We start from the raw sequence: 24,582 nt of genomic DNA on the forward strand, positions 1-24,582 counted from the left end.
GCATGTCCTACACGAGCTGGTGCGTTGCCTGCGACACGTGCTTTAGATGCTAAGGGTTAATAGAGATGGGAAAGTTGTCCTATTATGTGACTCAACTGTAAAAACTTCAGTCTTCCTGTTTGAATTAATGAGAATATTTAGGTTTTTTTCTATCTCTAAACAAAGAGAGGGGGAAAAAAAGGACCAAAGCCTCTTTTGTTAAATAGACTGAGATGCTGCAAGGAAAGAAGCTGCCAGACTGCCATTTAAACACTTGAATACACAGGGCCTAGGGCAGATGTCCCGCTGTTCTTTGCATGATCACAAACCTGATGAATAGCTATTATGCAGCATTTGGTCATGCAGGGCTTAAGGAAATACAGACCCAGGTTTCTTCTGGTGGTTTAGAAGCAAAAGCTGGTCAGAAATAAGGGTAAAAGGTGTGAATCAACAGCCAGGGTGACCTGGTGACCCTGCAGGATTATGGAAACCTCAATAACAGTCTGTGCCAGCCCCCTGAGTTGTGCTGGAAATTGTGACAGCAGACGGTTTGTTTGACTCACAGCTCTGGAGGGCTCAGGAAACTCCCCCACCCCCAGAACATGAGAAACTTGGCCTCGTTTGGTTAGAGCCGGAGTGCAGAGACCAGTAATTGAACAAATCCATATGCCTTTGACACTGCGTATGCAGGTTATATGTGCAGTAACTGAAATAATGGCATTTTTACTATTATGCAACTTGTTTCTCTGCAAGTAATTAACATGCTCAGTAATTCAGCTGGATAAAAAATTATTTCACAAGTTTGGTGGTTTGGTTTTTTTTTCCCTGTTACTCATGGTTTAATTCATGACAGCAACTACTGCTCTAAGTTTAACAATTCTTAAGGTTGATCTTGATTCATCTTCTCCGCAAAGACACCCATGTTACTGAAGGCTGAGCTGAGCCAAGACCATTGCTGCCAATCTCCACCTTCGTGCCAAGAAAACCAGCTATGAGTAAATGACAATAGTCCTCTTTGCCTTTTTTACCATGAAATCTAATACCTGTTCGGTATTCTTAGTAGGGCTGACATCTGTAACAGTTACGCTCAGACAGGACAGAATACTGCTCAGGAACATGGTTATCAGAGGAGTTTATAGACAGCCCAGAGAAGAACAATCTCTTTGGAGTGTTGCTGAGATGCTAAATAGTTGGTTTTAGAGTAAATAATTCTCTGCTGCCATAACTAAGAGAACTAAAAGAGACCATGAGTCAGAGGCTTCAGCTCCAAAGCACGGCTGCTCAGCACTACCTGCTGCTCCTGCTCTCCCATTGTAAGAGATACTTAAGCTTCAAAACAAGTGCCCTGCAACCCTTTTGTTTTTAAATTTTAGAAGTTGGAAATCAGCATAATTTTGGATCAGTGCCTCAAACTGAAACAACACATCTTCAGTAACTCTGCTTGAAAGATACATAGAAATTACAGCAAGTGTAAACGAGATATCATTTTGGGTTTTTATTATAAAAGTAAAATAAAAATAAGCATTTAAAAAGCACTTTTTTTAAAAGGAACAGATATTAAAAAACTATTTACAAATAGAAAAATGCCAAACTTGAGAATTTTTTTTATAAGAGGCACCAAAGTTAATTTTAAATACATTATTTGAAATATACAAGATTTTTTTTTTTTTTAGGATTCTCTTTTTTCTAAGAAGTCATTGTTGTGATTGAAGTAATGGTTTTTCTTTGCCAGCTATTGTATAAGCCTTTTTCATTTAACTGTGCTGCAAAAATTATGAAGAGAGCAGCTAGAACCTGTACTGATTGCTCTGTGTGCCTTACCTCTTTTTATTAAGTGCGTTGGTATTATGCATTAACAAGGAGTGACTTTGGGCTATAAAAGAAAATCCTCACAAACCAGGAAAGCTCAGGTCAGTCACAGTCCAGTCCTGTGTATTAATGCGGCAGGAGAGCCCTGGTTATTGTACATGGCTTGTAAATGAATAAAATGAAACATACTTGAGGAAGGAAGCAAGAGCTGGGAGTCACACCCTGAAGTCACAATTGCTTCAGGTTTGTTTTCTGGTTCCTCCAGCGCACTTTTGGTTCTGAATTCACTTCCCTCGGGCCAGGATGACACTGGTGTAATTTTTAATGTCACATTTGTTCCTGGGACTGCATATTGCTAATGGAATATTACTAGTTGGCTATGTAATTGCTTTGCGCTGAACTTCCATGGCCATAGTCCAGGGTCATTTTGCTCAGTGTTACTGATGATTTGCTGCTCAGAGAGTCTGAGTAAGTAAAGCTCAGTTTGCGGAAGGAGGTCTCCACGCCGCTGTCACACGTGCTTTCGGTGTCTTGAAATTTGCTATTGTAAAGCTCACCTGAGGGAAAGAGAAAAGGGAAATATATGATTGTCTGTGTTGCTTTGGTAGTGTTGCTTTCAGGAAAGCCTAAGGAACGCAAACCAATAGGGTTAAAGCTCTTCTCTAGGAAAATAACCCTAACTTTAGATATTAAAATAGGAAAAGATGTGCTGAATTCTTTCAGTTGACCAAAGCATGTGGTTTGCTGCACTGCTGAAGGTCTCATGTGGGCACAGTGTCACTACAACAGTGGTCAGCATGATTGTGTTTTTCTAAACAACAAAAATGTTTTAAATAAAGCTCTTGATGCTTTACTGTCAATTTTACCTGTCTCTCTGTTTGCAGAGGTGGGTCCTGAGGACAACGGAAGAGCTTTTGCTGCATTGTCCTGCTGCTGAGATGGGCTTTGTGAGATGGACAGTGCTTTTCGAATTATTTCGATGGCTTCTATGTGATCCATTTGTTTCAAAGCAGCAATCAACTCTTGAACTGTACCACCAGAAACCTACGGGAGAAGACACCAGATGCTCGCTGTCATCCAGAGCAGCTAAAACCAGAGGGCTGCACTGTCTCACCAGGCAGAACAACATTCTCTACGTGTCTGTGTGTTCTTTAAAACTCATTACAGCCACATTACCTCGTAGTTATCTAGCAGAGTTTTTGATGGGGAAGGGCTCAACCTGAAGGCATTGTTAAGGATGCCAAGACCCAGTTTTTGTGCTAGAGTGGACCAGTTTTTCTCTGGATCAGGTGCTTCCAATAGTTTGTAAAGCTGCATCCTGGAACTTTCATTCAGCTCTCTCAAATGCCCTGGGGAAGAGAGAAATATGTTAGTTTATTATTTATACAAATCATGCAAGAGTTCATTTCTAAGCAGAAACAAAGCCAAATTTAAGAGTATTTTAGAGTGCATCCATCCCAGTGTTTACTGACATGTTGCTGTAGTACTTAACATGTCCTCCGTTGTGTCCTTGTCATCTACCTCTGAACAGGCTCACGCTCATTCTATGAACTGGTGGGTGGGAGGGAACCTCTTTTCCCTCCCCATTTCAGGTACAAGCTCTCTGAGGACAATGACTTCCGCAAGCACACTTTTAGTACTCAGTTACTAGAGGGATATTGTCAAGTCTTTAGAGATGTTACCTTGTGGCAGTAAGTCCTCCGAAACCACTGCTGCCTCATAGGGTTTGCCATTTAATATGTCATACACCTAAGAGAATACATTAAAGTCAATATTTAGCAGAAACCTGGTTAGCACCCATTACCTTGATAAGTCTCGGTAGTTTTGTATAAAGTCCTAATTGCATCTGTAAATGGGCATTTTTTTTCTGTCCCCAGGATCAGTGTGACTAAAGTAGAAGACCTGTGCAAAGCTTGAGGGACAACTGTTGAGAAGTGAATCCCCTTGCCCTTTCGCTATGTCATCTGGCAACTGTTCTTAAGATCTAGAGGAAGTCTTTGCAGTAAGCAGCAGCAGCACCGAGTGAGGAGTCAGTGCCTGTCTGCAACCAGGAATTCAAAACAAAGCCTGGCTTAGATTTCCACCTAAAGCTGGTACCTCTCCACAGCTCCTGTACTCAGAGATGGTGACTGGTTGTACCTTACACTCACACCAGACCAACTGCACACACTCAGCTGCCAAGGCACGGATCGTGTGGCCTATTCACTGTCTGGGTAGGACACAAAAGTGTGTTTTTCCTGCACACAAAATCTGCAATTCTGAAGAACATGTAGCAAAAAAACCCACTAGAGAGTGTCTTACTCAGAATATGGGTTTTCAGATACCAGCTGCCCAACCAGCTAAATACTTTTCCATATTGAAGTCTGTAATGCAACTATTTCAAGAAGGGCCTGGTCATTGTTTTTTTTTTTGGTGGCTGAGCCAGTTTAATTTCTGATGGCAAATTAGGAGCAGGAGTTGGCTGAGAGAGCTGAACTATCCATTTATTATTAAAAAACAAAAGGAAAAAAACAGACCACGTACCTCACAGTTGGCCGCCATATCTAGCGGTGTTGTTCCAGGTACGATCCCTTCATCATCATCTTCATCATCTTTCACATCATCTAGATCAAACAAAGGCTCAAAGTTCTCAATGTGAGGATCTGCACCTGGAAAACAAGTGTGCAAAAAAATTCTTAAGGCTTCAAGTTGGCTTTTCAACAATATCTGAAATATGCATTCTAAGTTCTGAATGGCAAATCTGCTAATTTAGCTACTCAAGCTAAATTACATTTTATATTAAGTCAGCAAATCAACTAAATTTAAATGCTGTCGCATCCCTGTACAATGCAGCACTGTTATAAAGAGGGAAACAATGGCAAGCAGGTGTTAGGGCCCAAAGAAAGAGTCGTGATTACACAAACTGACTTCGAGTGTTGGCTCATACGGAGCGCAGCACAAATGTGATAAGCGATGGTGCGCTGCTGCTTTTTCTAGTGTCACTGAAAGTGTGAGGCTTAGTAAAAGACCAAGCACACAGCCAGAGCAATAGGAGGCTTAGATTTCTGTTTTGAATGACAAAAATCAGGTCTAAATACAACCGAAAAAAAGCTCCAACAAATACTTAAAACTAACTCTTCCACAGGGATATGAAATTGGAGACCCCAGCAAGCTCATGTTTCAATGACCTATTTTTTCTTGTTTTTTTAAGCAGCCCCGCACTTATCCCAACTTTTTAATGAGGTCTCCTCTGCTTTTTCAGCTACAAAAAAAATACAAAATAAATAGTGAAAAGACATCCAAGAGTACATTTTGCTTTTTTAGCCATTAGATGGTGCTAAAGAGCAGCGCACCTGAAAGGAGGTACTGATAAAAACCAGACCTCCATGTTTCTAACATCTGATCTTCTGCTCATTAAGCAAGTTCACTGGCACCTTCTTTTCCGCTTGCAGCCTTGTAAGCTGCATTGTCACTGTGAAAGAATTGTCACTTTCCTACCTGCTGCTTTGAGAACGGCTGCCAGTTTTGTAGAGCCCCGTCCAGCTGCTATGTGAAGAGGAGTTGTCCCATCGTAGGTAGTGCTGTCCACATCCGCGTCGCCCTAAGTTTGTATTTAACAACAAAAAGAAAAGCGGTACTCCTCTAGACAATACAACTGCAGACTCACACTGCACCATAGTCTGTTTGCATAAGTGCTGTCCGAAAAGAAGGAATGAAAAAGTAACGGCCCGCAGCGCCGCGCTCCTCCCCAGCTGCAGCTGCCGCGGGAGCTCTTAAGCACACGAGGATCAAGGTGTTAAGGAGATGAGACAAATATGCACAGATACACACGACAAGCTCTCCACGCACACCTGGATCCACATTCCACTTCACAAAGTGATTAACTTGTTCATGAGTAGTTTTAATGGCTGCCGGGATTACTCAGTGCAAATTAAACACAGCATACGCGGTCACGTCAGGGTCACAAACTAAATTCCTCAACTTGGGCAAAAGTTTCACCAGTGGTGCTGAACAAGTAGTAGTGAATAGCATTAGCAATAATTTTGCCATTATACCCATTTAAGTAATCAAGTCAATAAACAGGAAAAAAACCCTTCCAACCTCCCTTCTAAGGCACTTGAGGATTTTTCAAGACTTTTAACTTACATAAGTGAAAAGACCCGGGAGAAAGAAATTCCACCCTTACCTCGAGCAAAAGGCAGCCTGCCAAAGGGATGTTCTCGTGTTCAACAGCTAAATGCAATGCAGTTCGTCCAGATTTTTGTTCCTGAGCATTGACGTTAACGCCAGCAGCAATCAGCTGTTTGAGGCAGGACATGCTGTTTGCCATCACCGCCATGTGAATTGCACTGAGACCTACACAACACAAAACCCATCCATCGTGTACATTGATATTTGAAATATATGGAAATGTCTGAGTCATGAATTTGGAAGTGGCCTCATCTATGAGAATTATAAAATGATTGAGTTACTGTAGTTACCTGAGCTGATGGGACTTACTTTGCCTGCTTGTACACTGAAAGTTGGTGTTAATAAAAATGTTCTTTATTCATAAAATGGAAGCAGTTGTGTTACTCATGGCGAGTCAAAGCCATGCATGGGGAAAAAAAGAAATCAAATTATAAGGTAGAAAAGGCAGGAACTAAAGAGCTCACCTAGAGCATCTTTTTCCCTCAAAGGAGAGTAGCCTTAAAAAGAGAATTTGCACCTTGGTAGTAAATGAAGAGGCAGCCCGCACTGGCCCCATCTGCTACTGAACATTGCTTTTAGAAACAGTCTGGCCAATAACAGGTATATTTTAGTAGTCATCCTCCTGTAAGGTCACACTGCCGCACCACCTCAAGATTACCCGCACCAGCTCAAAAAGAGAATAATAAAGCCTTGTATCTAAAAACCAACCAAACATCACCCTCAAACCAACCACACCAAAAATCTCTCTCTGAGAAACTTCACACAGTTTTTTGATTCCCATAATGGCATTTTTAGGTCAGACATTTTGTAATCACTAGAGGCAGGAGTACTAAATTCAAGTGACCTGCACCACTGGTCGTGGTCCTTGTGGTTATTTTATAGGCTCTAATTCTGTATGGTCACAAAGTACCAGGTATGAAAATTGACACTGGTCCACAAATTATTTTTGAGGGGATTTCATTCACTAGAGAGGAGGAAACATTTTCTTCTGGGGTGATTTTTTCTAAAAACAGTGGTTGCACAAGGTATCTCAGGAGGAACACAGGGCTTGGAGATTTTTAACATTAAAAAGAATACACAGTAACAAAAATTCAAATCCATACTGTGTCACATGGCCATTACAAATCTTTATGTTCTGTATAACCACAAAACCTACATGTCTATGTTCTTGGCATATAAAAGCCAAGGATGGCATGTGCAAAATGGGGAAAAATGCTATTTCCACGGTCTGTATTTACCATTGTAAAAACAGTGTGTTGGCAGGAACTGAGGTGTGCTTGTCCTGGAGGTGTGTAAAATACAGCCATTATCTTTCCATACCTTCACCGTTGGAAAGGTCAACCATCGATAAGATCTTCTTGTTCTTGAGGAGTACACTCAAAATCTTGTCGTCTCCTTCAGCAGCAGCTAAATGTAAGACGGAATTGCCATGGCGATCCAGAAGGCTGACATCTGCTCCGGCCCTCAGCAAGTCTTCTACCACCTCTGTCTGCTTGGTGATCACTGCCAGGTGCAAGGGGGTCTACAAGGGACAAAGCCAGGAGAAAATAAGCAGCAGAAATCTTTTAAACCCACAAAAGCTCCTACTGTGAGAAGATGTTCCTCCAGCTCAAAGCTAACAGGAATGAAAAGCTCGCACGTGCGTGCATTTTTTTCTACTGCAAACAGGGTTTCTCCTTACTGGAAATAAAAGCTGCCTTGCCAGTGTCAGCAGTGAGACTTTGGGAGGAACAAAGCTGCTGCCTGCTCTACAGAGCCAGGGCACTGACCTGCCTGTTTGAGCACTGTGGGGCAAGGGACTTGGGAAATGAGATGATCCCTGTACCCCACAGACACTGTAACCCCGCTGCCAGCTGCCCCATGGCCGAGTTCATGCCACAGAGGGAGCACCTGTGCTTTCCAGAGCCTGCTCAAATTGGCCTTGGGCACTCGGCTATGCCCAGATTTTGCTCCTGCACAGGGCGCTCGCAGCCACGGGCTTGGGATTTCCTTGTCCCTAGAACGGCTCTGCACAGAAAAGAAGAAAATCTTGTTGTTCTGTGCATTTGTCAAAGTGCAGAACAACTGTGCATTTACACAATGTGTCCAGCTAGCTGACTGTATTTGCACGTTATCCATTTTGTGCGAAGACACCTGCAGCACCGAGAGGCTCTCGGACCAAGAGGCTTCCAGTATTTCCAATTGTATATGGCTTTCTCGACAGTCTTGCCAGTGAACAGAATCATGTAGAACTCCTCAAACTCAGAAATGTATGTATTTAAACAGAAGGCATTCCAGTAAGGTTTGGGAAATCAGACTTCCAACACTAAAATAATCTAAAAATTGCACATGATTCCATATTATTATATTAACAGAGGACTATATGAAAATACTAAATCCAGCTCTGTGCAATAAGTTTGTGTTTGTCAATACATCTGTCAACATATTTGCAATTAATTACTGAACCTATAGGGTGCATGTACGATTCAGCTTTCAGAATACCTGCACAGAAGGAAAATTCTAGCCCAAGCTTACATTCCCTCCCACCACTGGTTTAAGTAGAAGCTCCTGGTAGTCAGAGATTTAGTCCTTGTCTGGAACACAGCTTTGCTTCCTGTGCCTGTTAAACAGAGGCTACAGAATTCAATTCAGAATCTTCTGCTTGCTTTCAACAGCTTCCATATTGCAAACTTGCTTTATATGAGCATAAAATGGTATGCAAAAGAGGACAAAAAAAGTCAAAATAAACCCTCTGGGACAATCTGTGTAGAATAAAATCCTGCCTTTAGCGTTCCCAGCCAAAGAAACAACGCAAGTGTCGGAATGCTGCCGTGTAACGTCCAGCTGGTTACCTTTGGGCCAACTGAATGGTGCACAGAGTTGACAAGAGATTCTTTTCCGGGCAGGTTTCCACAGCTCTTTTTAAAGCCTGAGTTATGATACAAAAACCTCAGACTACATCACAGCTGAAGCTGAGGAGACAGAATTGTGCCTGGCAATTAGAAGTGTTTTTCCTATTAGGTAAAAGACATGGGGATGTTTGTTTTTTGTTTTGCTATGATGTGAATCTAGAAATGCAAAGGGAAATTTTGGTGCTCATGTGATGGGCATGAATACCAGAGGAAAGGCATCATTTGTTACGGCTTCCACGTGCCTAGAGATAACTGACGACACAACTAGCACATGATCCTGAGTTAGCCTATGTTAGAAAGGTCACAAGACCCCAAAGTTGGCACGTGATAATCCACACCACCGGTTTAACAACAGACGAGTCAAATAACGAAGATATGAACAGAAGGATTTTGTATTTTTGGCCTGTTCTGCAATTAACCCATGGAGATATTTCTGTCAACGTCAAGGGAAGTTATGAAATAAATCAGTGAAAACATGCTCTTGCTCCTCCACCACCTTAGAATATGTCATTGTGTGTCTAAACTTGTCTGCCTTACAGTCTGACCAGGGCTCATTCCAATGGATTGACGATAAATAAGACAGACAATAAGTTCTGCAATTTCTTTTCTGTTGGCTGAACAATCAACAACACTTAATCACACCAGCATACCTGATAAAGGTCATTTCTCATGTTAATGATGTCATTAGAATTCAGATCACGAATCACTTCCAAGAGGTTTTTCACCAGCTCAGTATGAAGGTGGATAATTGCTAAATGAAGGACACTGAAACAAACAGAAAACAGATTAATATCTTCACGCTATTTTCAAATTTATTGAAAAAATAAGGTTTTACTGTAGATCTGACTGAATTCTAACCGGTATAAACACTTGACTATTAGAAGTCATGCTTTCAGCACTAAATATCAGCATCTAAAATGAATCCCAACATGAACTGTGTTTAACCCTTCGATCACAAAAGCAGACTTGGAATGGTTTTTGCTGGTACTGAGCACAACTTAACTACTGGTCTAATAACTACAAACTTTGTAACACGAAATAATTGTTTCAGAACTTGTTTGAAATCCCCAGATTCTTTGCCGTTTTGGTTTTTTTAATGTGTTCAATTCTGCAGCACACGAACAGCTCTTACTGTCAAAACCTTCCTTCAAAATTTCCACAGGCCTCTCTGCCACCAAAGCAAATTTTCCCTTGGGGGTTTCCCCAGATCTGTGGGGTTTTCTTTTCTTCATTTTCAAACAGCAAAATGAGTAAGGACTCGGGCCCAGTGACTAACTGCCACAGGATTTGCAGCAGTGGCCAGAGATGTCAATGCAAAGGAAAAGCCTGCTTTGGGACACGAATGACCCTGCACAGCAAGACATTTCACCACTTGTACCAGGTTAACGCAGCGGCCTTTCCCGTGCTCTTCTCCAGAAGCAGGAGCAGCTGGACTTGTAAAAGCAGGAAAAAAGCAGGTTGTAAAGCCCATCACCCTTCTCCAACAGAGCTGGAGTTGGTTTGTTCCATTGAGACTTCATTTCAAAGCTTTTAAAACATCTTGCCAAGCTCTCCCATGGCGACTTCTAGACTCATCTCTTGAGCGTATTGCTGCCGACACTCCGTATCAACAGAGCACACGTGGGGCGTTTGTTGTGCTGCTCCAGGAATACCTGGGTGTACTCAGACCCACACTTTCATCAGAAAAATAAAAAGCAGTTCCTTGCCATTAGGGGCACAGAGTCATCTTGAAATTGAGACTGAGAACGCTCAAAACCAGAAGACACTTGAAAAAGAGAAAAAATACAATTTCTAAACCAAACTCACCTTCCCAAGGTGTGTTTTATTGGTTCTGGACGCTGCCACAGGCAGTACCATGGCACTTTCCCTCCTTAACTCTCCTGTGCTGTTCAAACAGTCCGATCACTACCATAAAATACCTGCTCCTTTGCTCTCTGGTAGATGCTGCTGCTTATACTCTATCATGCTGACATTTTATTCCTAAATCTCGCTACAGAAAGAAATTTGCTCTTCTCCGGCCTTTAGTTCTCTTTCCTGTAGCAAGTATCTTGATTTTACCCTGCCACTACATGTGATGCTGTAAAGACATGCCGACTAGACCACGAAAGTGAAGCCAATTCCATTTCTTGAACAGTTCTATGTCCAAAATATGCATTTCAGCACCGCTGTGGAGGCAGAGTGTCGGAACAACATCAGGCTTCTGGTATTGATGTGAATGGAGTAACAGCTGGCGTTGCTGAGTGCCCGCTGTAAATATACACTAATCACAGATTTTATAGTTCTTGCCATATCATTTTAATGATGAAAGTGAAAATTAGGGAAATTGGTTTATGAATTCTGACTTTTTAAAAAGAAAAAAAAGCAACAGCTCCTGCGAGAGAGCTGGAAGACAGTCAACAAAACTTTGTTAAAAAGCTGCAGAGTAATTTTGATGTACTACATGCTCACAAACTAAAATCCATCCCAGGTGAAAGGCAACGTGAGCTTGAGCTTCACATACTTGCAGGTACTTCTTGATTCAGTATGAAAACAACTATCTATCATCATTTTGAAAAGTATTTTGACTTAGTTGAAATGCCCTGGCAAGTCCAGATCTGTGGGGCACCTTATTGATATTTAAATGCAGGTCCTACTTGCTCAATACTCCTTTAGCCTGCGCTTTTTTTTGTTGGTTTTCAAAACACAGGAGCTGTATTGTCCAAAACGCCAGCAGATTTTGTTGCTCGCCCCTGCCCTGTTCATGTTCCTGCTTTCCTCGCAGCAAACATTAGGTTGCCAACTGGAAAGCGAAGTGAGTGTCTCTGATTCTGCACTCCTCTATCAGTGATCTGAGACTTGTTTTCACTGAAGGTGAAGTGAACGTAGTAGTGTGTCACAGGGTTAAGCGAACAGTGGGACAGCAGGTCTCAGTCACGGGAAATTTTCCATCTAGATGGATGCCTTAAGGCTTATGTGGTTTCTGCTGTACAAAATACTGCCATTTAAGGAAACAAAAGTGATTGCACAGGGCCTGCCCAAAGCCTGCCAGCTAAAAGGTGAGGATATGATAATGTCACTGGCTTACTCAAGAGATTATCTTTGCATGTATTCACAGCCCCTTCCACTGAATTTGCTTTTAAATAACTACTAATCATTACTTCTTCACTGTATTTCTGAATACCACAGAATCTGCAGAGCTGTAGAGGAACAAAATGCATTGCTACTCCAGGACCAATGAGCAAATATTAGCACCCACATCTGTCACAAACATCCAAGCAATAACTTGGAAAACAACAGTATAGGACAGATGTAAGAGCAAAATACCATCCTCTGGGAAGAACGTGGTGTCAGTGGGAGAAAAGCAGCATGGACCCTCCAGCCTTTGCTTCCACGTCTCCCTATGCATCTGTAACTTAAAGCTTCCTATGAAGACTTAAGGACTTGCATGGAATAAAAAGCAGGGCATGCTCCTTCAGCACAAAGCTGAGGATGCCCATCAACTGTGTGTCACCATGCAAGCACAGCGCTTCATGTTCAGGCAACATTTTAAGTGAAAAAAAGCAAACAAACTCACAATTTGCTCAACACACCCTCAACGATCAGATTACTTTCTGACAGTTACTGGATCAATGAACATTGTGGTGTGAGTTTTCTACAAATGCAACAAAAATCTCTCAGTTGCACTTGTACTTCTACCAAATAGCACAACGGAGAACGATATTTACTTGATTAGAGCAGTGCTGCAATTCATGATCATCGCCCACAGGGGACAGAACAAACTGACTACACCATTCTGCCACCAAAACCATGACTTTCAGCCCAGTAAGTATAGGCCAACTTACTTGTCTCCGTTATCATCCTGGACGACAGTGAGATGGCGCTGAACAGCCAACAGCATCTTCACATCTCCAGTTACAGCATAATCAAAGAGAGCATTGCAGTGACGCTTGGCAAGCTGCATGGCCTTCTCCAGGAACAGACCATCTGCAACACAAAATTTTGTCTTCATTCGGTTGTTTTCCTCGCAACATCACCTTCTTTTGACAGGCATTTGTGCTGCCAAAGAAATCCAAAGTGCAGACCACCAAGCATTATTCACTGATTCACTGAGACAGGTTGCTAATTACTCCTGAGAGGTAAGGATAGAGGAAATGAGTCCTTTGGAAATAAAACTAGGTGCATGATGAGCACTTAGGCAGCAGGAATGCAGGGAACAGTCAAACCCTGGAACCTACCATTAGTTCGAATGGCACCGAATTAATTGCATTGATGTGCACTTGTGTGTAATGAGACAAAAGCAGCAGGGACTTGGACTTGCTTAGTGCAAGCGGCATTTAAGGACTCTTGTCCATAAAGCACTTGAAAAAACCTCCCATGCAGTTATGAGTAGTTTAGACTTGAGGAAACTGAGGCACAAGAAGCCTAAGTGACCATCTAATACTGCACAGAAACTCACAGAAAAGCTGTGGACTAAATACAAGGCTTTGCGCTCTCTCTCCAACTCAAATCACCTGGTTAAAACATTCCAGTGTTTACAATGCTTAGTATTTGTAGTATCCTAATTTTAGATTTATAAAATGTACAACCACTGAGATTTCAAAAATCAGAATTTGTCATGGTGGGGAGGCCAAAGGGAGAAAGAGGAGGAAAGAAACTCATTTGTAGAAAAAAGTCACTCAAGCTGCTCTGTCAATACCTTTGTGGTTCCCTATCAGCAAGAAGCTAGTGAAAATGAAACAGATGAACTTTCAAACCACAGATGTAATTCTGGGAAGCAGTATCATCCGAAACCAGCCTGTATTTTGAATAGTTTCAAGTTTCTATAAACCCTTGTAAGGTTAGAAATTACTAAGAGCAAACAAGTAAAATAGACTTTGCCATTAAAGCACAAAGAGGGAGAGAATGCCCAGGATTTCCAGCTACACAAAACCAGGCACTTACACTGGCTCAGAAGCGTAACCCTGATAAACATGAATATATCATTTCTGTAAGCCAGAGACTTAGCTATCCATGAATCTTATTGTTCCAGCCAATATATCACTGTGGTTCCAATGCTGTATGCCGATACATTCATATTTGCTATTTATTTCTTCACACTAAATAATAGCATTAAACGGATGCTATGTTCAGGATATTCAGGGAAAGAGTGTTAAGCAATTTAGTCTTTTCTCACTATAGACATTTCCAAAGATCAAAAAATTTGACACTGAACCTCCCTGGTTTCCCACATCAAGCAGACAGAAAATATATCCTTCAAAATACTAAGAGATAGCATCTTTTAGTCTAATATCCAAATATCCTAGCCTGCAGTAGCTATTTCATAGCACCTGTTCTTCTGCATCTATTCTTCATATAATCCAGAGCTTCAAATTGCTTCTTCTCCTGTCATTATAATAGATAAAGAAAAGAAACAGTCAACTTCTTGCCTACAACATTCATTACTCAGAAACCAGGTCAACAACCCAGGCTCCTCCTTGGCAACTGCTAAGTGGACATTGTTATTTCTTCACATAACAGCAAGAGATTCTGCTCCCTGAATCACAACCAGAACTGCAAAAAGCAAGTTCTTCAGCTTTTCTTAGGAGGAGCATCTGTTTCTCAGATCACAAGAAGCTACACCTTGGAGGTTTTCACAACTCCAGCCCATCTACTACGCAACTTTGATTTCCCAGGTCACAGTTTCTGTTATTAACACAGTGCTGTTAACAGCAAGTGTCACACCGGGCTGATACACACAAGGTAACGCGCCCTTTCCCTGACCAAGGAGGGAACTGAAGTGGTCCAGCTCATATAGCACTTGGTAAAAGACAAGAACAAAAAATTCTTTCCTGCTCAATTCCTACCACTACCATGTCTCTCTAATCCAGCTGCTGGTTTTTTAATACTATGAGAAGCATGATTACTCAAATCCTTTTAAAAAAGGGACCACTAACTCTTTTTTAAAATAATCAATGAAAAGGAAATCTTACTGTCTGGGAAAGGGTCATTTGTAATCTTCACATATTTTACAACTCTGCTGCTAAACCATTGCTACTTACTACTTTTGCCTTCCTCCCCTTCTGTTCACCAGTTTGATGTATAAGACTTTGCCACCCAACGGTGTTATTTTACTGCGTATGTCTCACATGGGAACAGATAAATTTAAATTGTGGCAGTACAAAGGTAGAAGATTATTTACAGAACTATGTACGGGGAATGGAATCCCTCCCATTTCCTCCAGGAGGCATTATCATGTTTTGAAAACAGCAGGCAGACAGTTATGGAGTTTACAGGCCTTTAACACCAGCTTTGCCCACACTGCAGTGTGATCCACCCTAAATACGTGTACTCGTTCACTTACCCTGCCACCTGAAATCTGCTTCATTTGCTTCAGTTTTACAGGAAGAAGCAGAATCCTCCTTCTCATTTTCACCAGAGGTTCTGCACTCGTTCTTCTCCAGATTTTCCATTTTCATTTCATGTTTTGTGTCCCATTTGTCACTTTGCTTATCAGAACTCTTCCCATCTTGATCAGCTGTGCTATTTGATAGTTCTTCAAACAAAAATCAGTATCATTAGTGTCCAATACTGTGGCTTTTTTATGCACATGATAAAAGCAACTGGTGAAAACCAAACCCTGAAGAACTCAATACAAAAGTTTACTTCGACATATGTGTTATCATTAAACACTCATAGTACTTCACATGGCAACGCACACTGACAGACAATAGCAATTTAACTCGCTCTACAGTGATGTTTTTGACAGTCTCTGCTTTAAAGATAAACTTTTACATATAACAACACATAAACCTTTCATTCTGTGGTACAAGAACACAAATCTGAAGTATTCTCAGGAAATGTAGCAAAATTACTCAGACAACACACTCATCCCTGAGACTTTGGAAATAACTACAGAATATGCAACGTGTAGATTTGAAATTACTTCCCTGATCTATGTAGCCAAGAATGCCCTTATTATTAACTCAATATTTTCCATTGATTTTTATGTTACTTCTCTGGGCTACTGTGTAGTATCAGACTTCAGCTCATACTGTAGAGGAATATAAAGATGGTGCAACTGTTACAAGAACAACATTTTTACTCTTACCATGTTTCATTCCAGCATTAGACTTTGTTGTGCCAGGGTGGAAATGCATCCCTCCAAAAGCAGAGTATCCATATGAAGGATAACTGAACCCTAAAGAAAGCAAAAGGATTAAGAATTAATACAATTACACCTGAAAGGAATGAAAACACCATGTGGAAGAACACTGAACCTAAAGAACTGAAACTTTGTTTTCTACATACCTTCTGTTTTATTCCATCTGATTAAAATAAACTTATCAGGCTGAAGGTGAACTCTACTCCACTGCTTCAAAAATCCAAAGAAATTCTAGACGGTTGGCTAGCGACACTATCCCAACACCAGTAAGACCACACAAATGCAACAGGGTCACAAAGGTACTGTGGTTCAGATGACATTTGCTGACCTACAGGTTTTTAATGCTCTGCTGCAAGAATCAAAGCAATACTCTTATGATCCTGCATCTCACATACACTCTGGCTTCAACAGAGCACAGCAGGAAATCTAGTAAATAGTATCTCAAATTTTTTAATAGTTCTTTGCACTAAGAGGGTAAGTTTGCCAAATTCCACTCCTGGTCCCAGAAATAATTAAGAACCCATTTAAACGCCCAAGATGGTACTTAGCTGAGCTGTCTCTTGAATTTCAGTGCCCTCGAGGTCCTTGGAACCAAGAAAGCTAAGGTATGACGTATTCCTGACTCAGACTCCCTTGACTAGAAAGGTGTTATCTGTGACTAAAAGCTTCAAGGAAGAGAAATAAAAGTCACCAAGAGCCTTATATCCAAGCAGAAATGCAAAGGAGCTGATGAAATATTTAGAAAACAAGGATACACTTGATTTGAAATGAGTAACACTGGTATTAAGACAGAGAGTCAGGTCTGATCTACCTAGGAGGAGATGAAATCCTCCTCACATATCAAAAATCTGAATAAACACCTGTCCTGCTCTCAAAGGAGAGCCCCTTCCCATCCCTGCCAAAAACTGCTGTCTTACCAGAGCCAGCACCACCACTGCCCCCTCCATACATGCCACCACCTCCTGCACCACTGCCTCCACCATAGCCATCGGAGAAGTTTGGCATGAGCTTCTGTCGTTTCCTTTGCACTTCTTCTTTATCTGGGTTAGAAGGAATAGACGGGATAAGGAGTCACTCTTACTGGTGGCCACACACTGAACAGGATGTGCATACAGAAACCACTACTAAAGTTTACTGGCTTATAAAGGAAAATGCAGAGTGCTGCAGAAGAGTCAACACTTTTCGGGCTCCAAATAACACAACAACTTTTTCTATAAGGGGGCAGTGAGAACTCCTATGAGAAACAAACTAGTGCCAAGTCCCCAGACAGACCAACAGCATCGCTCGGTTCCGTGTGGTCTCTTCAGTTATATGAGGTGCCTTGCGCTCGGACTGGGAGGGAAATGTGCAGACACGTCTTAGGAGGCTCAGAGTTTCCTTCAAAAGTGTCTCACGCACTTACAGCCCTGGAAATCAGTGCTCCCCAAATTCTTCTACGTCTAAACCAAGACATAAACGAGCGCAAATGCCCGGGACCACAAACTTGTTCAAGAAAATTTGCCTTTGGGGAATATAAGCACAAGATCATCTACTAAGAAAACTTAATTTCAGCATAGGGCCCTTATCAAAAGGGTCAACAAATCACAAGGCGCTTTGCTTTCCAACAGTGCAGAGTACCTGCAGCGCCCTTTGAGCTTTTGTCTAAGTGCAAGGATGACAAGAAGTGGTGACAACAACGTTTGCTTGAAATTATTTACTTAAATTATCACAAAAGCCATCAGAATAATGATAGCTTATTTTCAGGCAGGACATAATACTGTCAAACCATGCTGAGATACAAGTAGAGATACAAACATCATAGAGTTAAAATCCAGAAGAACTGTCGAGGAAAGAACAAAATATCCTTCTTTCGTTAAACTAGTAGTTTTCAACAGTTGTATTAAAAAAGAAATGTCATGCACAGGCACATCGGTCAGTGCATCATATGAGATAGCTGAATACATGAAACAGGATACTGGAAAGTACAAGTGCATTACTTGCAGGCATACATGATCTGTAAGTATGTGTGCATGCGCGCACCAGGCATACTCACACTGCCCAGGAGACAAAACTCTAGAGAGCAATCTAGTCAGAGAAACAAACAGAAAAATCCACATACACGTCTGTTTGAGTGAACACTTGCAACAAGGGGAAAAAAAGGGCCCTAAACGGTGATTTCATGATTAGGTTGTGTAGGGGATCCAAAAATGCACATAATTACATTGAATTAGTTTTACTCCATTAAGAAGCACACAAAAGAGGTTTGCTTCAAATCTCGCAACTTTGCTCTGCAGTTTTATGTTTCACTTTCCATAAAACTGGTGCAAGAGGTTTCCGAAATTATTGCAGATACAAAATCCTCTAGCAACTCCCAGTTTTTGTGAATGCATGCTTTCTGCTATTTTATCATAATAGGGGTAAAGTAGATTCGCTTGGACACCAACCACCACCACCCCTCTCTCCTCAGCTGTCCTTAGTCCATGACCACTGATGTACACGTATTTCCCAGAGTTTGACAGGGTATTGATTTCAACACGACTCTAAGTTAGGCCCTGAAAATGTGCAAGATTAGGACTTAATAGTGTAACTTGCAGGCAGCTAAACTATTAGGCAGAAAGACTATTGCCTTAGTACAATGACACAGCAATTCCGTCTTGTGCCTCAAGGCATCTCCATATCGTTAACATCATGGATATTTAAAACCATGATTGCTGCTGTCATTCACATCAATAATTTCAAATGCAGACTTTAAAGGGGACAGATCTGCTACCAGTTAAGCTTCTTTAATGCCAACTATTAATTAAATTATTAACTTAATAATTTAATGTAATTAAACTTCTTTAATGTCATCTAAACTTCTAGATGCCAACTAATCTACTTCTGCTAAGTGACTAACATTTTGACACAAGAGACTGAAACAGCACTTTCCCTGCTCTCACAAGAAGTGGTTTTGTCTTACTTAACTAGTACAGGCAACTGGAAAATTCAAAACCATCAGTGAAATTGTGAGGCACGATGGTACCAGAAGAGAACTGCAAAATATGTCCTTTTTCCACCAGATACCAACCAGTCTTTGGTTTAAGGTTTCACCTGAAAGTACTGACAGTAAAATGTCCTCAGATACTGTTTTGCAGAAACTCAGAGGAAGGGAGTGCCACCCTCTGTATGGACAGGCATGCACGCATATAGGAAACTTGCAGGGAGTAAACCTCACCAGGAAAATACTCACGGATTTACTGCCTGCCAGTCAACAACGAATCTACAAACCCATTACAGAGCTGCCACTATTCATATTAGCTCTGCGCAAAACAAGGAGGCAAATACCCTGTTTTCTAAAAATAACAACTACAAAAATAAGCCCTCATCCAACAAGTCCTGCCTTATTAAAATCATTCCTACAGACCCTGCAGTTTCTGTTTCCAGCATATAAAACAGGTTTAATGAATTACCTTTGATTTCTGGATAGTAGAGAAAAGGCTTTGGTTCGCTTGTTTCTAGATCAGATTTCCTCCGCAGTTGTACAAATACAGATGCTGGCTTTGTGATATTGACATCTCGATACTTGGGTGTTTTGAACACAATAGCAAACTGTGAAGGAAACAATGATAAGCACATCTGTCATGGAGCATGGGTTTTGACAACTCTGCTTTTACATTTGTAAGAGCTGGTTCACAGCCCTGGAGGCAAAAATTCTTAGCAAAATGCTGCTACAATAAAAAAACTTCAAGTTTAATTTTCAGTTGCACTTCTGAGTTTGAGTCCTCAAGCCTTTTGGGAAAGACAGAACTGCCATGCAACGTGTCACCACATCACAAGTGTTAGTACTGCATTGTTTGTCCCCTCATCATTTAGCATCTATCCTGTGGCTTTCTCAGCATGTTCACAGGAGCTCTGAGAGGTTTTTACATATCCTGTCCCAGTTTACACTGGTGCATGTTAAAGCAATGGGTCTGTCTCCCAGTTTCCTTGCACTGTATTCCTAACTTGCCTACTTACCTAATGTACGTCTTCACAGAACAGTTAAAACCACTATTACTAGGAAGTAACCAACAAAAGAAGAAGGTAGTACAGGATACAGATGCGTTCACCTAATTTACTAGTTATAATATAATCCTACTTTCTGGAGATGAGAAAAATCATAGACAAATGACAAATGCTATTACTTACCTGCCTATGTACATCTGTAGGAGAAAAGTCTCCAAAGCCTTCCCACATACCTCCATTCTCATCCTCTTCATAGAAACGTATTTGAATATCATCTGTGAAGAGTGAAAGAAACACTCTCTGGGATGTTTGTGCATTTGTTTAATCTTTGGCTAAATGTACTTCAGATGGAAAACAACACAGTTATGTTTTGGCTGGATGATAATATTACATGAAAAATACATGAATTATCTTTATCCATTTGAAGCAAATAGCACAATTAACCCATTTGTATATCAATTTTAGATCAGCCTAACTCTACTGACTTCACTGAAGTTGTTTCTCTATTTACTGAGCAGTAAAAGGAGAACTAGGTTCACTACCTCTTCCTATTCTAGGGCTATAAAACATTCCAGAGGAGCTTTATTTGGAACAAACATATAGGGAGGGGAGAACCTGAAGCATGAAATGTAGAAACCACCCTCTCTCCTCCAACAGTTTCAGTTCAAAAAACTGTAGCAAAACCTGAAGTGCCACAGCTCAAGTTCCGCTTGCGGCTGGCAGAGTGCCACTTGGAGCTGCAGCTCAGAGACAGAAGGGTGTGAGCGAGCTGCATGGCAGCGGAGATCACGCGTCCCCCAAACAAGCACGGGCCAGAAACACGAGATTTGGCTTCTGCTCCTCCAAACAAATTTTCTTTGGTTCTCTTTGTATTTATTTATCTGTATTTTTAGGAGAAGCTGGGGGATATCACACTAGCGTATTCCTTCCCCAGCACTCCTGGTGAGAAAAACAATTTAGAAAAAGCATTTTCTCTCTTAGAGTGACTGATGCAGGACAGGCTTTTAGGACAGACAGACGGCTTCTTCTGATCCACCACCTGCTAGTCTCAAGGCTGTGAACCACCACTTCCAGCCCTGCTGTCCTGCACGCTCAAGTTCCTTCAGGCAGGAGGTTTCTGAGAGTAATGAGGTCAGGGGAAACCCCAATCCGGCTGAGGGGAAACCCCACCTCAGGGCTTCCACTGAGTCAGACATTTATTTGTTTATTTAATGCACAAGAGTTATGTTTCATCTCAGTTCTCCTGATAGTAGAGGGTATATACACTTCTGATCAAAACCCTTTTTTTTTTTAACAAGCCCTCTCCCTTTCCTAAGTGTTAGAAGAACATTTGCAAAAAAGAGAGGTGGAAAAGGACAGCCTATATTAAGAGAGAATTCCAGTGTGATTTTAACAATGTGTGCAGGGACCGATTCCAAACAGGTGAGAACAAGGCACCCGCTCCGCCACTCAACCTACTCCAGGGAGTCCCAGGTACCACCGATAGCTGAAAAGTGCAAAGGATTTCCTTCACTCCTACTTTTTATTTTTAGTTCAGCCCAAATACTACAACCAACTGCATTAACCATTATCTTCCTATCCAAAAACAAAGCATCCATCCAAACCCACTCTGCCCCATCTCGACACATTCAGAGCCATGAGCAGAGATTACCAAAATGAGTCTGTGAGAAGTATCTGTTTACACTGAGTAACCTCTACCATTAGTATATACATAAAAATGAAGTTACTAACAGCAGTGCTGAACACATTCAGTTCCCATTGGTGATTAACAGAGAAATGTTCACGCTTAACTCTTTATAATCAGAAACTTAATAATAAATCAGAAACTTCAGAATAACTCAGAACAGGTGTTACTTAATGGGTTCAAGTATCACCCAGGACCCACCACCCACAAAAAAAACCCCAGAACATGGGCAAGGGCAGACATTTAAGAACAAAGATGACCACTGGAGGCAACACAAGCTGAATTCGCTTTGCAAGTGACTATTTTGATTTATTAATTTTCTGGACTGCTGGCCTGACTTCCAGAAAGGCTGAGTGCTTACAAATCCTGCTGTGCTACTGGAGTGGGAGAACACTAAGGCAGCACAGCAGGCTTCATGTGTACTCCAGATCAACGCCCCGCTGTGCCTTAGAATACTCAGGACTCTTACCTTTCTGAACCTTGTCACAGAGAAGGTAAATCTCTTCCCCTCCTGTTACACACCCTGCTGTTCTGTCCATTCTTACAATTTTTAGGTTGGAGGCATTGGGAGCTTCTATTGAAATGAAAGATTAAAAACCACTTTTATGATAGTTTTAGATTAAAAAAAAAAACAAAACAGAACAAACAAGCATAAAACACAGAAATGCAATAGAAAGACAAGCCTCCAATACAACCTACTTAAATTTGTCTATGTTTTTTCAAACATGAAAAAAATCAACATGTTTTCATCTGGAAGGCATAATCTTGTATCCTGTAAGCTTTGACAGAACTGTGAACTATAAAATTAGACCATTCCAGCACAGTTACTGCACTAGGAAAGAAGCAGAGCAGTGAATTGCATCCAGCACTCTGCGCTACTACTAACTTTGTGACAACAAAACATAACTTTTCCTTCCCTTCTTTCTTCACACAGCAGCACTCCTGAGAGCTGCTCCCTGTCCCTCACTATTTCAAAGCAATATGCAATTCTTTGCTTTTACATTGTGGGTTACTTGAAAGCATTGTCAGTCCTCGGCCAACATACAGGACGGTGATCAAAAAGCCCACCTCCACAGAGCTTAGCAGAGACATCAATGGACACCCAATGGTCCTCAAGACAGAACTATCATCTGATAAATAAAAGCAGTTGTGATAGACAGTTATGCTACCACAAAGTGTGTCTGCTCTGTGGAAGGGGTTTGAATGGTGCCAATGAAGAGTATTAGAAAAAAAAGCAAAAGCCAAGAAAAATCTTTTGGAATTAATCAAGAATTCACCTTGGGAGCTCAGAAACTAGTAACGGACATCTAGGTAGCAACTTAAACCAGCAGAAACATCCATGAAAATTCCCCCTTTGTTCGTCTGGTTGAAGCAAAAATTTTGATGGTCAGACTCAGAAGGACAGGATAACTTCAACTGATTTTACATGTATGGCTTGATACACTCTCTGCCTCTGTTGATACTTCATTTCTCCTCTTTGCTTCACAAATACTCTGTCATTATGCAAGTGTGAGATGAGTAATGAAAACAAACGGAATCTGCAGCTGTTTCTAATGAAAATCAAGATTGCTTTAAGACACTGCTTGGTAAATCACCTCAGCCTCCAGATGAAAAGACTGTTTTCTCATCCAGAAAATGCAGGTCATGTGTGCCACAAGAACAGCAGATATCACTTTTTTCACTCAGTGAATATATGCAAAATTAGAACAGTATTAGAACAGTTGCGTTTAATACCTTTGCATCTAGAGTTTGTCCTTAAAAAGTGATGATATAGACATGACAGTTGTGCAAAGAAGAAAAACGGTACTTTTTCAGAGTCATCACAGAATAACTATCAGGAACATGATAATTCACAGCTACAGAGAGGAAAACTCAGGCAGCAGAACAGGGTTGGTATAACCGAAAAGCACAAGGGAAAAAATGAAGTGGAAAGAGTCACTTAAAAAAAGACAGAGGGATGTAACAGAAGCATAAAAAACTCTGACAGGTCTAAAGGAAATGGATTGAGACCCCTGGTTGTGTTAGTCTCATGAAACAAGGCCAAGTAGACGGCCAGCAAAACTAAAGGGTGGCGAATTCTCAACCAAGATTGACACACGGTAATCTTTTCCTCACATCTTGTGTGCCTTTGTCATAGACAGTGACTGAAAATCATGCAAAATTCAAGCACTTCTTCGGAATATCACAAGAATTTACAAACCCCTCATAATAAAAGTGGCAGGATTAAATATGCTAACAGCAAAAGAAAATCTTCCTTTATGGCGTACATCACCATCTATTAAAAACCAGAATGATACCATGTGTACTTAGACAGACATGGGGCCAATTATCCACAAGCTACTTACTTGTTATTGACCAAATTCCAGGCAAACAGCAGCACTAGATGACTGTACATATAGCAACATCTACATATCATTCTTATATGTACATATCAGACTTATATGTACAAAAAAAAGGTAATTAAAGCCAAATATACTTACTGCTGTCATATATTGCATCTGATATAACAGGATCGAGTTTCCGTGTGAAACTACCATTACTGTCAGGGAGAAAGGCTGTAAACATAAGACGCACCACACTAAGATCCATTTCTTTAGTCTGCTGTACGGCTGCCTGACGAATAATTTCTCTTTCTCGTTCTGGAACCGATAAGTAGACAGATGAATCAGCACAACGGGCAAGGAACCCGTAACAAAAGAGAAAGAGTGTTTTCCAAACATCATTACCAAAAAGCACCAACACCAAGGAAATGTTTTCCTTTCCACTTACTATCCATCAGCTTCTCTCTTTTTAAGCAGAGCAGCTATTCACAAAATAGTATATTCAACTTGCAGTGTGTGCATCAGATGTTATTTAGGATAAGGTATGTAATTAAAAGACAGAGAAAATTGTTGTTTTCTACTCTCAGTTTATAAAGGTTGCAGAAAGGACAAACGCTGCCACTAAGGATATTTGAATGCCTGGTA

The 24,582-nt window shown here is 41.0% G+C and overlaps 1 protein-coding gene across 2 annotated transcripts in view; it reads right to left on the reverse strand.

Moving 5' to 3' along the window:
• Positions 1 to 1,459: 1,459 nt before the first annotated feature.
• The window catches only part of NFKB1 (nuclear factor kappa B subunit 1), a 56,209-nt gene continuing 33,086 nt past the window's right edge, over positions 1,460 to 24,582 (reverse strand). For both annotated transcript variants that reach the window (XM_065836079.2, XM_065836080.2), the window contains exons 8-24: positions 24,097 to 24,255; positions 22,086 to 22,190; positions 20,116 to 20,207; positions 19,398 to 19,536; positions 16,887 to 17,009; positions 15,916 to 16,005; positions 15,169 to 15,360; positions 12,671 to 12,812; positions 9,500 to 9,614; positions 7,279 to 7,480; positions 5,954 to 6,123; positions 5,266 to 5,368; positions 4,312 to 4,436; positions 3,471 to 3,537; positions 2,965 to 3,137; positions 2,655 to 2,832; positions 1,460 to 2,345 (exon numbers count right to left, since the gene is read on the reverse strand). In XM_065836079.2, the coding sequence (XP_065692151.2) occupies positions 2,158 to 2,345; positions 2,655 to 2,832; positions 2,965 to 3,137; positions 3,471 to 3,537; positions 4,312 to 4,436; positions 5,266 to 5,368; positions 5,954 to 6,123; positions 7,279 to 7,480; positions 9,500 to 9,614; positions 12,671 to 12,812; positions 15,169 to 15,360; positions 15,916 to 16,005; positions 16,887 to 17,009; positions 19,398 to 19,536; positions 20,116 to 20,207; positions 22,086 to 22,190; positions 24,097 to 24,255 (2,363 nt within the window). In that variant the 3' untranslated portion in view covers positions 1,460 to 2,157. The remainder of the gene's footprint in view (positions 2,346 to 2,654; positions 2,833 to 2,964; positions 3,138 to 3,470; positions 3,538 to 4,311; positions 4,437 to 5,265; positions 5,369 to 5,953; positions 6,124 to 7,278; positions 7,481 to 9,499; positions 9,615 to 12,670; positions 12,813 to 15,168; positions 15,361 to 15,915; positions 16,006 to 16,886; positions 17,010 to 19,397; positions 19,537 to 20,115; positions 20,208 to 22,085; positions 22,191 to 24,096; positions 24,256 to 24,582) is intronic.

Source organism: Patagioenas fasciata, chromosome 4, assembly GCF_037038585.1.
Source record: "Patagioenas fasciata isolate bPatFas1 chromosome 4, bPatFas1.hap1, whole genome shotgun sequence".
NCBI lineage: Eukaryota > Metazoa > Chordata > Aves > Columbiformes > Columbidae > Patagioenas > Patagioenas fasciata.